This window comes from Amphiura filiformis, chromosome 5 (genome assembly GCF_039555335.1).
Source record: "Amphiura filiformis chromosome 5, Afil_fr2py, whole genome shotgun sequence".
In the NCBI taxonomy this organism is placed as follows: domain Eukaryota; kingdom Metazoa; phylum Echinodermata; class Ophiuroidea; order Amphilepidida; family Amphiuridae; genus Amphiura; species Amphiura filiformis.
In genome coordinates, this window is record NC_092632.1 from 69,276,515 (window position 1) to 69,292,442 (window position 15,928).

A 15,928-nucleotide genomic window follows, 5' to 3' on the forward strand; every position below is an offset into this window, starting at 1 on the left:
TGAGGTCAAATTTTGCACTATGATTGTTTAATTGAGGTTATTGAACTATGCCATTGGGATGAGGCCATTGTGGTCCATAGTGATAGAAGTGTATTGAATAACAACCACCTGTACATATCCAAGATAGGACTCATTACAATACATAATGCATGAGACAGCCAGTCAACTTGGCTGCAGTATATGCCCCTCACCTGATGATAAGCAACTACATTCTGTATTAATCTGATGTTTTAAACAAGGCACATGCGCAATAGCTGCCATGAGCAATTTGTTCACCGATCTATGTACCAATGAGTCAAATCTCCTACTAGTAAAGGTTTGTAATGCCATGTTTCTTTCTTTGATCAGTAAAACTTAAGTACGAAATTCATGGAACTTGAGCTGATTTGAATCCCCTACTTATGTATTCTTGGTAAAGATACTAAAGAAATCTTTTTTAAATACAGCAGCTATTGTGTACAGGTTGACAACACATTAACCTGCCAGAACTACATCTAAGACTGACTGGATGCCAACTATAACCTCAATATTGATGAGTATCTAACAATAGACTTAAAGCAAACTTTAACGCTAATAATATATGTAATCCATTCAAATTAATGCTATGAAAAATATCACAGTATGATGAGAAGTCAAAATGGCAAATACAACGTGAAGCAAACATTATACAGATAATCAAAGCTATTTAAGTTTAGACTTATCACGAGACTAAACTTTCAATGTTTAACTACTCTGTACTTCTATTCCTAGAAAAACACCTGTTCAAGTTTTGGTCACAGTCTAATGTGATCATGTGAATCTCCTCTTGACTGTGGAAATCAGGCCTGATTCTGTCAATAACATAAAAGTAGTGCCTTGCTGTGCTATAATGTTAGGCAAGTGATAGTACTCTCATCATTATGCATGGGGAACTACATAACCTATTGGATATATATACCCACAGAAGAAAACGCATGATTGGCAGAATATTATGCAGGTATCCGTATGGCACATATGCCATATCCCCGGTCACACTATAGTAATAATGGCTCACTTTCATGCCGTGTCAGATCGTATCACCGCCACTTAGCACGGCTCTGCAGGCAAATGTTAAATGCACATTATGGGTAAAAATACTTGAGGAAATCTTGAATAAATTTCACAATTCTACGGAAATTCTTATATACATATAATAGAAGTTGTCGCTACACAGTTAGTTGTATGTCAATAACTATTTTGATCTTTTAGGGAAAACAACTTTGAAATCTGAGAATTATATTTTTAAAATTTATGTGTGTGTCGAGAATCTACATTTTCTTGCCATTATGCTTTTTATGCTACTGGAGTCATTTCCATCTCTTATCATTTGCTTTTCTATTCTATAATTATGAGTAATCCACCTTCATTTCAAAAAGGATTTTAGGTCAACAAGAAAAGTTAATTGACTGCTTGAAAGGCAAATGGCTCTACAGAATTACTCTCAGTAACAGTCAAATTATGCCAACCTTTTGGTCTTCTATAAAATATCTTCTAGAAACACCTTAAAAGGACATAAGAGGACACTGTCAAGATGTAAAGGTCATACATGCAGTCATTCACCAGTATCAGACTGCTGATGACGGAGTATGGTTACTCAGAAATTATTTGGACAAACATGTGAGTGTTGTTGAACAGTTACACAACTTTCTGTGATTTTATAAAATAGTTTTAGAAATTTAAATCAGTAATAAAAATCAAATTGGAACCAATTTGATTTAAATCATCCACCCTTGAACATACCCATAATCCTTGCCCTAACCCTATAGCTAATCCAAACTATACAGTGACATAAATCTGAAATGAAGCAATATATATTTATCATCTTCCCTAACAACAGTGCTCACATAAAATCTAATCTAAATTAAAGCTAACCGTAAGACCCCAGCTATTACCTGTGCATCTTTACACGTGGGAGGTTATTTATAAACTACCATCGCCACATTATGAATATCGCTATAGCCTTGTTATGAATGCAATCAGAGTCAAGAAGACAACAACACACACAGCTACAGAGGAACTAGCGCTATCTATTGCAACACTGTCAGCTAGCCAATAGCATTTTACTTGCCGATAACATTCTTGTAACTAGATGAAATATATAGAATAGTCCGGGTGTATTATAAGGTATCATAACATCTTATACTACTCGTGCTATGAGCCACCTTGAACACAACATGCTAGTCCTTTTATTGGACATATTTTCCCTTTAGATCGATTTCGACAAACTATACTTCACAAACCATGGTCCAACACAAGTGTTTACTGCAACTAAAGCAATTCCCCTCTGCTATTATACACATACTGGGTTTCAATAACAAACATGTAAGTTCGCATAAACATAACTGTAATTACCTAAGGCAAATAAGTAATCTCTCAAAATCGCTTTACTATCACACAATTGGGTCTCTTTTCCATATTTTTTCATACCTATTCAGTATTGTTTATGACAAACACCTACAGTCCTACACCTATCATATTTCACTATTCCTGATAAATTAGATTGCTTCTTAACAGATATGCCAGTAATGAATTTCTAGATGGCTACTTCATTCAAATGAATATCAGCAGTAGATGCTACTTCATCTGTACCAATATTAGTAGTAGATGGCTACTTCATTAAAATGAATATCAGCAGTAGATGCTACTTCATCAATACCGATATCAGTAGTAGATAGCTACTTCATCAACACAAATATCAGTAGTAGATAGCTACTTCCAACAACACCAATATCAGTTGTAGATAGCTACTTCATAATAATAATAACAGTTATTATATACTTCATTAATATATTCTTGTTCATTGATTGGTTAAAAGTGGATCACATGACCAAAAATAGTTTTACCATCAGTACTCCTATCCGTAAATAGTATTTTCAATGTCCCGGATGAGCCGTAAATAGTACCTCCAAGCCGTAAATAGTACTTTTGACCATGCCTTCCGTAATGCGCGCGATTCGATGCGACGGAACAGTTCACGCACGCTGAAACTGCCATAGCGTGATGTCGCGCTGCTGTAATTGGTTAGCCCAATTTTAGCCTATTCGATTTTTTTTTTTTTTTTTATATAGGTTGTGCTTAAATTGGTCGTGCTGTTCACTCAGGATAGAAGCTGGAGAGTCAAAACGTCAAATAATTTTCTTTTAACCAATCAATGAACAAAGAACATATTAATGAAGTATATAAAACAAATATATACTGCCTTTATTCAAAGTTCTGGTTAAAACTATGGTCCCTCGTTGAGATCAATTAAATAGTACTATTGATCCCACCTCGGGCCCATAGTTTTAACCAGAACCTCTCATGGCAGTATATATTTGTATACTATATCAATACCAATATCAGCAGTAGATGGCTACTTCATCAATACCTCTATCAGTAGTAGATGGCTACTTCATCAATACCTCTATCAGTAGTAGATGGCTACTTCATCAATACCTCTATCAGCAGTAGATGGCTACTTCATCAATACCAGTATCAGTAGAAGATATCTACTTTGTCAATACTATCAACTGTAAATAGCTACTTCAACAACAACAATATCAGTAGTAGATAGCTACTTCAACAACACCAATATCAGAAGTAGATGACTACTTCATCAATACCAAAATCAGCAGTAGATAGCTACTTCAACAATACCAATATCAGCAGTAGATTGCTACTTCATCAATACCAATATCAGTAGTAGATAGCTACTTCAACAACACCACTATCAGTAGTAGATAGCTACTTCATTAATACCAATATCAGAAATAGATGGCTACTTCAACAACAACACAATCAGCAGCAGATAGCTACTTCAACAATACCAATATCAGCAGTAGATTGCTACTTCATCAATACCAATATCAGTAGTAGATAGCTACTTCAACAACACCACTATCAGTAGTAGATAGCTACTTCAACAACACCAATATCAGAAGTAGATGACTACTTCATCAATACCAAAATCAGCAGTAGATAGCTACTTCAACAACACCACTATCAGTAGTAGATAGCTACTTCAACAACACCAATATCAGAAGTAGATGACTACTTCATCAATACCAAAATCAGCAGTAGATAGCTACTTCAACAATACCAATATCAGCAGTAGATTGCTACTTCATCAATACCAATATCAGTAGTAGATAGCTACTTCAACAACACCACTATCAGTAGTAGATAGCTACTTCATTAATACCAATATCAGAAATAGATGGCTACTTCAACAACAACACAATCAGCAGCAGATAGCTACTTCATTAATACTAATAACAGCACACGATCTTATCTATCTACCTTTATTTCAAAAGTTGATGTTGCTCGTCTCTAGCGCATACTTTATAGAATCTTAATAACAAGAATTGATGAATTTCCTGCTGAGCTGTTCGGAAAGCTGTTCTATAACCGTAGGACTTAAAAGAGGTTATGATACAGTTTTCCTTTGGCAAAAATGTGTCAAAGACTTCATTGCCACTTGTGCCTAACTGTCTAGTGCCATCACCAAGGCCGATACATACAAAATGGGACATAAACACTCACCTGAGGGACCACTGATGCGCTTCTTGCTCCGTCGTTTATTCTCGCGTCGCATTATATTACTGACGCTTTATTTGGCACTGGTTTTTGTCTTCCTGCTGCTGTTTGAGGATCATGAGGCTGAGCTCTCTCTCTAGAAGGTCAATCTCTCGATTCGCTAGTTCTTGTTCTCGTTGCCTTAGTACCTGGGCGTGGGCTTGGTGCCGCACTTTGGCTTCCATAAGTTCTTCTTCCCTTGTCCTGAGTTCCTATACATTACAGACATAAAGAAGAATGAAAACTGTTAATGAAACTATGAATAAAGACAATAGAATTAAATACACAATATCTGCAAATGCTTAAGATCATTATTATTTTGTTTTTGTTACTTCATACTGCTATTAGTTATTGTTGACAGTTCCAAGCCAACAGAAGTTCAAGATGCTTTTACCAGATTATTGCTGTTTTTTATTATTAGTATTCTTTTCATTTTTGTGTATGCTTGAGCACTGTTTTTGACCTAGATGAAGAAATGCTTGGGAAAAATTGAACTTTGGAAAGATTATTAAATCACAGCCAAACTGCATGTTTTGCATTTATTTTGTTGTAATGATTTTCAGAAGTCTAACATTTAAAAGGGCATTTCGTGATCCACAGCCTCACACCCCCCCCCCCCACTTTTTTCAAAAAAAGTTGAGATTTTTATTCCACTGGAAACCTCTGGCTACATAATATTTATGTACCAAAAATTTCTTGCAGATTAATTCGTTTAGCAAAAATATCATCAAATTTGAATTTTGTTCTGGTATACCATAACGAAATTACAACAGTGGCATATGGAGCAGTGTAATACACATAATCATGCATAACTCACAAACGCAAAATCAGAATCAACTGAAATTTTGGGAATAAGCTTTTTTCGTGGATATCTACTGAAAATGTCATAAAACGAGGATGCTAGGATCACAAAATCCTCCTTTAACTATTGTCAGGATTATATACAGCAATAATTCCTTTCTGTATTCACGATTATTATGAACACATATGAACTATGATCAGTTAACTTATTGAAAGAAAATGATAGCGAGGGTAAAAAATTGACATGATTGAGGGTACTAATAAAAAAAATCACGCTTGACTCTTCTTTCTCAAACAGTTGTTCATTTTGTGTATGGATCCCTTGAGGTTCAACGCAGGTACATGTGAATATATGCATGCATTCTATTCATTTACAGTCTATGAATTATTCATCCATGTATTCCCTGTTGACTTAACATTGGTAATTCAAAATGCACAACAAGTGAGTGTATTTTACTACTTACTATGCAGGAAACCCTAATTACATATAATTGAAAATAAATGATTAATACAAAGTTAACGAGCCACCGTGGTGCATTATTGACACTCCTGCCTACGACTTCACCTGTTTAGTTACTTGATGTTTTCAAGAATGTCATCATGCAAGTCATGTGGCAATAAAACTTGTATTCATTTTCCCCGTTTGACGTGCGCTGCTCTTTTTCTAGAGTTCATTGCACGGTGCACTGTACTATTGTATACTAACACCTGACGACCAAGTTTGACATGCCACATTACACAGCTAACCAAGCCTTTTTTTGTACACCACCATACTCATCACCTACAATGTACACAGACGTTGGTGCTCATTAATTTCTGAAATATTCACATCCGCTGCCATACTTCCTCTAGAAAAGATGCTTATATAATTACAGGCCGACTATAGAGCATATATATATACAAGAAAGTGGATGTCTGGATGACCAGTGGGATGTTTTGTTGGCTTACTTTGACTTGCCTTATCACTATGGACCACAATGACCTCATCCCAATGGCATAGTTCAATAACCTCAATTAAACAGTAATCATGCAAAATTTGACCGCAAGTTGCAGAGTATGAGTTTTTGTACCCAAATTTTCAAAGGTCATTCAATGAATGTACAAATGTATTGGGGTTAAAGAACTGTGCCCTGATAGATGGGAATGTTGTGGATCCTAGTGTATGCTAATTTAATCTGCAGTACACTGCAGCGCAGTAGTAAGGTCAAAAATATTGGGGCAGCTATCATAAATTGGGGCAGCCAAGATAAAGTTTTGTGTTGAAATTGATATGATGTTATAAAGGAATACATGTCAAATTATTCAAAAATTGGGGCGGCCATCGCCCCATTTGTTTCAGCATTGATATTATAGCACAGTATGACAGGACTTTTGAAACTAGAGATTGAGAGTTATGCAACAAATAACATTAACTATTATGCAAGTCATTTGGCTCAAATTATGCAAGTCATCACAGAATATTTGGCTGAATTTTTTCCCTCATTTTTCTTAACCCTCATATTAACTCTCTTCACGCGGGAGTCGACTGCAGACGACAAGTTTCAAACAAAAATTTAAAATTAAAAAATTTCAGAATAATAAATTTTCATGACCATATTTGGAATCAGCATGAAAAATGCATTAAAATGAGTACAAACAAGCCTAGTATTGGTTCAGTAGTTCTTAAGATAGCTCTTGATATTTTAAGAAAATATTTCAAAACTTGGAACTTTTTCCGTTGAAATGCATGGCTAGCACGCAGAGCATTAATTACTAAGCTTGAGCATGAGACTAATATGTAACTATACTTCTCCACATATCTCATCGCACCGTCTGCCCGTCATTCCTCAATTGGGTTATTCCATTTAAAATCCACACTACCCCTGTGAAAGATTTAGCTGAGGTCTTCCGCAGAGGGAATATGAGTTTTGATTAGAATAGACAAATTGGGTAACTTCCATTTAAAATACTCACTCCAGTTGTGGAAGATATAGGTAAAGCCATAATCATGATAATACAGGGGAAGTATGGGTTTCAAAATGATTAACTCTAACCAATTACATTTGAAAAAAATACTCCCTCTGTGGAAGATATTTCCTAAATCTTCCACAGTGGTAGTGTGGATTTCAACTGGAATAGCCCATTTCACCCAGTCTGGGCAAATCTATCCCATCAGCCACTGGGGAAAAATTAGAGCATGACCTCGCAACCAATCGTCAACTGATGAACTCAAAACTACCTGCTTTACCCGTCGTCTACGATGACAACATCCCCGTGAATGTTTTCATCTCCGCCAAACCTGTCATTGTTATTTTGGTTCATGCAGCTAGGAGTGAATATAAATTGCACGGGAGTGTTGTGCTAATGTTTGCCACATCGTAAACCACTTTGCATGCCACCCTGATTACATTGTTTTGAGGAGGAACACGTTCTGAGCCCCCATATGGTAATGGATTACAACTTCTTTATTGAAAAAAAAATCTACCCAACTTGTGCACAGACACAGACTTGTATGTCACAAAAACAATACAGTATTAAACCATTCAAATACTTTACCATTATTTTTACATTTCAGATTTACATATTGTGTTCTAATATAAAAACAAAACACCTTACAAACTTGAGCAGTAGTGAAATGTAATCTTACATGGAACGTCTTTTACTTTGCATTTATTCATACGCAGCTGAAAATGCTTCATATTTATTTGCGATCGTGTTACTAGGTAAAATATACATCTTAAAGGAGATGCACTACAAACTAAATTATGTATAGTATTAAAAAGCTAATTATGGCAAAACTACCTCTAAAAGCACACATCACAATAAAACTTCTTGATTAGCAAATAACAAAAATATAAGCTTACTCAAAATTTCCCCTTTTTTTCCTCTACAGAGAAACATATCTGTATTTGCTATCCCCAGGCTAGATATTACTATATCTTGAGTCTATCCCTCTGCACATTACGATCATATCATGTGTCATGTTCACACAGTCAAATCATCTTAAGGCTGATCATCATTTGGCTGATTTGGAGTGATGATGATATAGTGATAAGTGATAACAACCCATGTTGTGTCCACACATCCCATCTGACACACACACACACCACCCTGTCTGTGTTTGCCTCCAAACGTGGACATTGTGTTTTGCTATCTAGCCGAGGACGTGTGTATGATGTTTTCATCGCCTAACCGTGGACTAAAATGGCGGATTTTTTTGTGTATAATACGCAACGGAATTTTAGCCATCACCCTGCGGACGGTAGTTTTTACACGTGTGGTCCTCGGTTTCAGGCAAATAGCGTTTAAAGCATCTAGCATGCATTTGAGGTCTTTTGCAGCAGTTTGAGACCGAGGACAGTCCTCGGTTGGAAGTAGGTCCACAGTTTAGGGTGAAAAATCTTGTGTGTGTCCTCGCTTTGTCGGCAAACACGCATCGCACCAGATTTCAACAATTCAAGAGGTGTACAGCAGACGACTCAAAAATATTAAGCGGGAAAACAAATATGTAATAATGCATTTGGTCCTGTGTCACAACCTGGGGTACCTTTGTGTTACATAGTAAAAAAAATGAAATGGTTCATACATTTTACCTACACATCTCATTTGAAGTGGTTCATCCTTCTGAGCATTTTGACACCTTTTTTATGGAAATCGGTTAAAAATGAGAGAGTGCGGGCAAAAAGTAGGAGGATGTAACCCCACCTCTTTTTTTTCCACATTTACAATCATTCTGAGCAAGTATTGGTCTTTTAAATGAACTTTTGTATTTATTCACTTGGTTTAGATGTCTGGGAGTTCATTTAGACATTTTTGTACTAGATTCAAATTTTTAAAGGGGTTTTAAATCAAATTTACAATATGAATCCCTCCCCCTAATCCTCCCCCCCCTACTCCTCAGCCACCCTTGGCACATTTCATGCCAAACGTCATAAGAAAATAATTGAAAAATATTTGAAAACAGGATAAAAACATGAGTAATATAGAATAAATTAGCCTCAATTTAAGACCTAATTGAATCTTCTAAGTGAAGGAATACTCAAGAGACAGTGTTTTGAAATCCAAACTGCACATCAAAATGTAACAAAGCCACCTTTTTGTGTACCCCAGTATATGGCACAGGATCACTTCTGTTTAAATTTAAAAATTTTGTGCCTATACTATGCATTTTGGCATCCCTTTTGTTTTTCAATTCATCGCTTATTTTTCCGACATAATGCAGATTTCTGAGAAAATCCCTTTCTCCCTATGGCTTTTTCATGTTAGTATGTGGAAAGGAAAATACCGTACCGCCCAATTGTTTTGTCATGTGTCTGGCAAGTTAAATTTTATAGTAGTGTGCTTGTTTGTATGATGCCTGTAATGTGGTTCCTTTTAATGTGGATAACATATTAACCCCATGAGAACTACCTGCCGATTGGCCAAAAAGAAGTTTTCATTATCAACTGGCCCAATCAGCAACATTGTTAGAATAATTTCACCACGCAAAAAAATTGGGGTGAATTATTTGCAAAACTCCATTCTGATTGGTGATTAAAATGAAGATATCGTGTAATTGACCAATCAGAGGCAACGTTAGATCGGCAGGTAGTGCTCAGGGGGTTAAAGCACTAAAGTTTACTTTAACATGGCAGATATTCCAAAAGTTACACGCTGGACTACACAGAGTCCACATACTCATTAGTTTAATGCATTGCTTCCCATTGAATGTGTTCAGTATGATTTGGCAGAAACTTACATGACCATGACGAGTGACGACCTATGTTTGTAACATTAATTGTGTACACTGATTGACCTTGGGTTGTGCGAACTGAATACCAAGTTGCTCGTAAGTAATACTTAATGACTAGGCAAATATCATCACCCTGCTATGATAATTGCTTAAGTCACAAAATATGGTTCAAGCATGCATCAGTTACATAATCACCCTAATTATTTCCGATTATTCCCTTTATTTAATTGGCCTCATTATCATTTATTGTTCTTGTGCAAAGATTGGTGAATAAGTATGTTTAAAGGCATGCTTGAACCATATTTTGCATTTTGTACTCAAAATTACAAACAAATTTTCATAGCAGGCTGATGATATGTGACCCCTCGCCACAACTGAGCCCTGAAGTCGCCAATCATCATTTTTGAGATATTCAACCAAAATATTCTGCTTGAAATTAGCTTTAAAATGATGTATATCATGTCTATAGTACTTGACATTTAAGTAGTGAAAAATCAATAAAACAGTCAAAAAATCCTTTGTTTCCTATTGTTTATTGTTAAGTTCGATGGAGCATATCTCAATAGTGGCACTGGCGACATCCGGGCTCAGTTGTGCCGAGGGGTCACATATGCTATATTTACCATGAGCAAAAAGCTTACTCTTCTCAGAGTCTCAAGATATTGGCTACAGTTCGGACATAACTCCCTTACATCAACATAACCAATTGTGAACCCACTTATCCTACACTGATATGTCCCCATGGAGTACCACAGACCCATCACTTTGTTTTCACTAAAGTTAAAAATAAACAACGTCATTAGCGGTATATCACGCACATTTACGCTTCGAGCGTAAAGAGGTAATTTCAAGCGCATAATTGAATCATCTTTTTTTAATAGAGAGCATAGTATATCGAGCAGCACGTAAGTGGCCATATTTTTGTGAGCGTGTGCTTATCACAACCATATGTACAGATGATATATAAAAAAACACTATGTAGGAGAAGAATGTTTGCCCCAGATACCCATTTCTGAATGGTATGCATAGATACAGTTGCAACTTCTTTACTGTAAATATTAATAAATAATGCATAAACGGAGACATGCTTCCTGCGCCTTATTAGGAGTGCTCATGGATATTTACAATTTTTATTTTTTTCGTTTGTGAATCATTTCAGTTTGTCAAAGAGTAAGCCGACACTTTGGCTGAGCATTATAACTTGCGGTGGAGAGTAAATCCCAAAACATCATTTACCCCTTTTTGGTTGACTGGGACTAGCAACATCTAAAATCCTCCACAAAAAATACTTTGCATTTACAAATGAGCTTATCAGTCAGTGTTCTGATACTGTCACATATTGCATCTTCCTTCCTTCCTTCCTTCCTTCCTTCCTTCCTCCTTCCTTCCTTCCTTCCTTCTTCCTTCCTTCCTTCCTTCCCTTCCTCCATCCCTCCCTTCCTTCCTTCCTTCCTTCCTCCATCCATCCATCTGTATTTCATCAGAGAATCAGTACATAAACAACAACACAATTGAATAAGGAGGTAGGTACCAAGCCTGGCTGGCCTGGATCCATCACCCCAGACCAAAATTGTGTGTGAAATACACACCAACATACCTCTTCCAACTGTACAACCATGTGATGTGATGCTATCAACCAAAATATTACGAACCATTTATTGCAAAAATCGGTTCTGATATATGGCCAAAGGGAGCGTTGAATTTCTTATTGTTTTCTGCAGTAAGTACATATCAACATTGTATGTAGGTTAGCCAAGGTTTCTGAAATTGACAACCTCACTGACGCAACAATAAAAGTACGGACATACTTTTATTGTATCTTCATGTCATTTAGATGTCCGAGTTTGTCTTTATCAGACTGCTTTCATGTTTGCCATTTGTTCAATTGAATTTTGATTAATGTTAGTGTGTTCTGGGTTGGGAAATCACTAATAATCCCTATAATGTGCACACCCAAACATTGCATGTTGCTGACAGACTTTGAACAGTTACAGTGTACTTAAAGCACTAGAAAGTGAAAGAACATGGCGGATTGTTTTGGCTACATCTTTCAAATCAATTTCCTTAAAAGCTCTATTTGTTTGATGGTCAGAACTGTTTAAAGATACACATTGTGCATTGCTATCTTCAGTAGATAGTACATTGTGAATTTACACTATCTTCATTAGATAGCACAGTTTCAATTTATGCTATCTTCAGTAGATAGCACATTGTGAATTTATCCCATCGTCAGTAGACAGCACATAGTAATACTCTGCTATCTTCAGTAAATAGTATATCTTGAATGTGAAATGTATGCAATTTGCAGTAGATAGTCCATGGTGAATTTTAAATAGATAGCACATTGTGAATTTACACTATCTTCAGTAGATAGCACATGACACATTCATGCTACCTCCAGTACATAACACATTGTGAATTTATGCTATCTGCGGTAGATAGCACATTGTAAATTTATGCTATCTTCAGTAGATAGCACATTGTAAATTTATACTATCTTCAGTAGATAGCACATTGTACATTTATGCTATCTTCGGTAGAAAGCACATTGTAAATTTATACTATCTTCAGTAGATAGCACATTGTAAATTTATACTATCTTCAGTAGATAGCACATTGTACATTTATGCTATCTTCGGTAGAAAGCACATTGTAAATTTATACTATCTTCAGTAGATGGCACATGGTGAATTCATTGGGTAATTGTTTTAGCCGTATCTTAAAATTCCATTTCCCAAACTTTGTTTAATGCTTATTTATTTTACTATTTATTATTACTGAATAAATAATAATTTACTTTTTTAATAAAATAGCTTACATTCTTATTATTACACCAAGTTGGCAAGTTGCAGCAAAATGATTTATATAGTCCACACATTGGCATTTAGCAAAAATTTAATTGAGTTTCCACTTCAATAAAAACGCAAATACAATACTTGCTGCTTGTTTAACTCAATTTCCTAACACAAATTTATACAATTTGCCTTTACCTTTACATTCAAACGATTTCTGTTCATAAAACCACACCTTTGAGTCGGGCATAATATTTTAAATCGGTCGGGTTAGACTGACAGAACGAGTGTATTGCAGGTCTCTATGTTAACTCAATTACACATTGGGCCTTCTCTCTAGCTTCACATCATTGATGTAACCATGTTTCATTCACCCCTGCCCTAGATTTTTCATCAAGACAAATTGAGTTGTTCGGTCACCTGTGTGTGATAAGTATGTTAAATTCCTCTCTTTTGCCTACGTGAAACCATGACAAATTAGCCCATATCGTCTCCTCTAGGGATGTCAATTTTACTCCTTTAGTAGCTGTGATGCCTGTCAGATGCCTTTAATATTGTGGTCAAATCTCTGACATTCTGCATAATTCACTATCTACCATCCTTATCATTAACTCCCCACTCTGGAGATGAACTGTCTTGCAATGTATAATATCTAATAAGTTCCTACCTTAACCCTAGCCTACAATGCTGAGCCCTAATTGCACTTCTATCCACCTCAGTCAGAAATAAAAATCATGTAAAATAGGGATGAAAAATCAACCCTTTTTGTATTCTCTTTCCACTCTAATCAGGTCCTAATTAGCAGTGACTGAGCTTTTGCCCTTCTTATGAATGCACAGGCTGGTTATGCACCTGCTCCCACCACCTTCTATGAAACAAAAGTACCAATAAGTCCAAACATTTTGGCAGATCAATGGATAATGCATTTTAAGCACCGCTTCAAATTTGAATTCATTGTCATAATCATCATAAGTGCCCTTAAAGTCATAATGTACGACCTTTTTTCAGAATTTAAGCACATGGTTATATGCTATCTTAGGTAGATAGCACATTGTAAATTTATACTATCTTCAGTAGATGGCACATGGTGAATTCATTGGGTAATTGTTTTAGCCGTATCTTAAAATTCCATTTCCCAAACTTTGTTTAATGCTTATTTATTTTAAATTAACATTTATTGTTACTGAATAAATAATAATTTACTTCTTTAATCAAATAACTTACATTTTTATTAAAGCACAAAGTTGGCAAGTTGTAGTACAGAGATCCACACAGTGGCATTTAGCAAATTTAATTGAGTTTCCACTTCAATAAAAACGCAAATACAATACTTGCTGCTTGTTTAACTCAATTTCCTAACACAAATTTATACAATTTGCCTTTACTTTTACATTCAAACGATTTCTGTTCATAAAACCACACCTTTGAGTCGGGCATAATATTTTAAATCGGTCGGGTTAGACTGACAGAATGAGTGTATTGCAGGTCTCTATGTTAACTCAATTACACATTGGGCCTTCTCTAGCTTCACATCATTGATGTAACCATGTTTCATTCACCCCTGCCCTAGATTTTTCATCAAGACAAATTGAGTTGTTCGGTCACCTGTGTGTGATAAGTATGTTAAATTCCTCTCTTTTGCCTACATGAAACCATGACAAATTAGCCCATATCGTCTCCTCTAGGGATGTCAATTTTACTCCTTTAGTAGCTGTGATGCCTGTCAGATACTTTTAATATGGTGGTCAAATCTCTGACATTCTGCAGAATTCACTATCTATCATCCTTATCATTAACTCCCCACTCTAGAGATGAATCTTCTTTAATGTAGAATGTATAATAAGTTCCTACCTTAACCCTAGCCTACAATGCTGAGCCCTAATTGCACTTCTATCCACCTCAGTCAGAAATAAAAATCATGTAAAATAGGGATGAAAAATCAACCCTTTTTGTATTCTCTTTCCACTCTAATCAGGTCCTAATTCGCAGTGACTGAGCTTTTGCCCCTTCTTATGAATGCACAGGCTGGTTATGCACCTGCTCCCACCACCTTCTATGAAACAAAAGTACCGGGTACCAATAAGTCCAAACATTTTGGCAGATCAATGGATAATGCATTTTAAGCACCGCTTCAAATTTGAATTCATTGTCATAATCGTCGTAAGTGCCCTTAACATGTTGCCACATGTGGCACATTATTATGTGCAGAAAATACATTGCAGTGCATTTACTTACCATTAATGCAACTTGTTGGGATGCCACAAGTCAATAGGAATGTTGGTAGATGCCAGGGGACGTACATGGAATATGATACTGGTCAAATTTTGATTAAGCTGCACCTGTGCCTTTGGTCACCATGCCACTAGGATCCACAACATGCTCATCTATCAGGACCAAGTTCTTTAACCCCAATACATATGTACATTCATTGAATGACCTTTGAATGAAAATTTGGGTACAAAAACTCATATTCTGCAACTTGAGGTCAAATTTTACACTAGGATTGTTTAATTGAGGTTGTTGAACTATGCCATTGGGATGAGGCTATTGTGGTCCATATAGTGTGAGCTCTGGGTGAAGCACAAGTATACAGTGAACCAGTGCAATGGATATTTAAGCATTTCTGGACGTACATGTATAACTTAATAATTGTGAGAGAAACTTCTGTTTTATACAGTCTTGATCTGATGATTCTGTCCCCACAAACTCTTCATTTGCTTCCCATCTCAAATCAATATCGTCTGTTATCATCAGTAGATAGCACCTCAATATATACCATTTAGAGAACACAAATCAATGCCTCTGCATTACTCTTACCATCAGACAAGTGTTCCACATGAAAAGTCATTATTTTCTAGTTGAAATACCAATACGTATTTTGACAAGTAAAATTGACCACCTCCTATAGGCCCCCAACAGATATGAACATGAACCATCCTGTCATAACTTGCATGCATCCTACAACAGTTTTGTCCTATCCATACTAGCTTCCCCAACAACAAGATTCCATATAATGTGGAAACCCTGGATGGTACATGTGCATTCTCTCGAC

At 36.0% G+C, this 15,928-nt stretch overlaps 1 protein-coding gene across 1 annotated transcript in view; it reads right to left on the reverse strand.

Moving 5' to 3' along the window:
• LOC140153631 (mitogen-activated protein kinase kinase kinase 10-like) overlaps window positions 1-15,928 on the reverse strand; it is a 173,390-nt gene that overhangs the window by 44,939 nt on the left and 112,523 nt on the right. Inside the window, 2 exon segments of the mRNA XM_072176426.1 lie at window positions 4,540-4,597; window positions 4,599-4,784. Coding sequence (XP_072032527.1) covers window positions 4,540-4,597; window positions 4,599-4,784 — 244 coding nt within the window.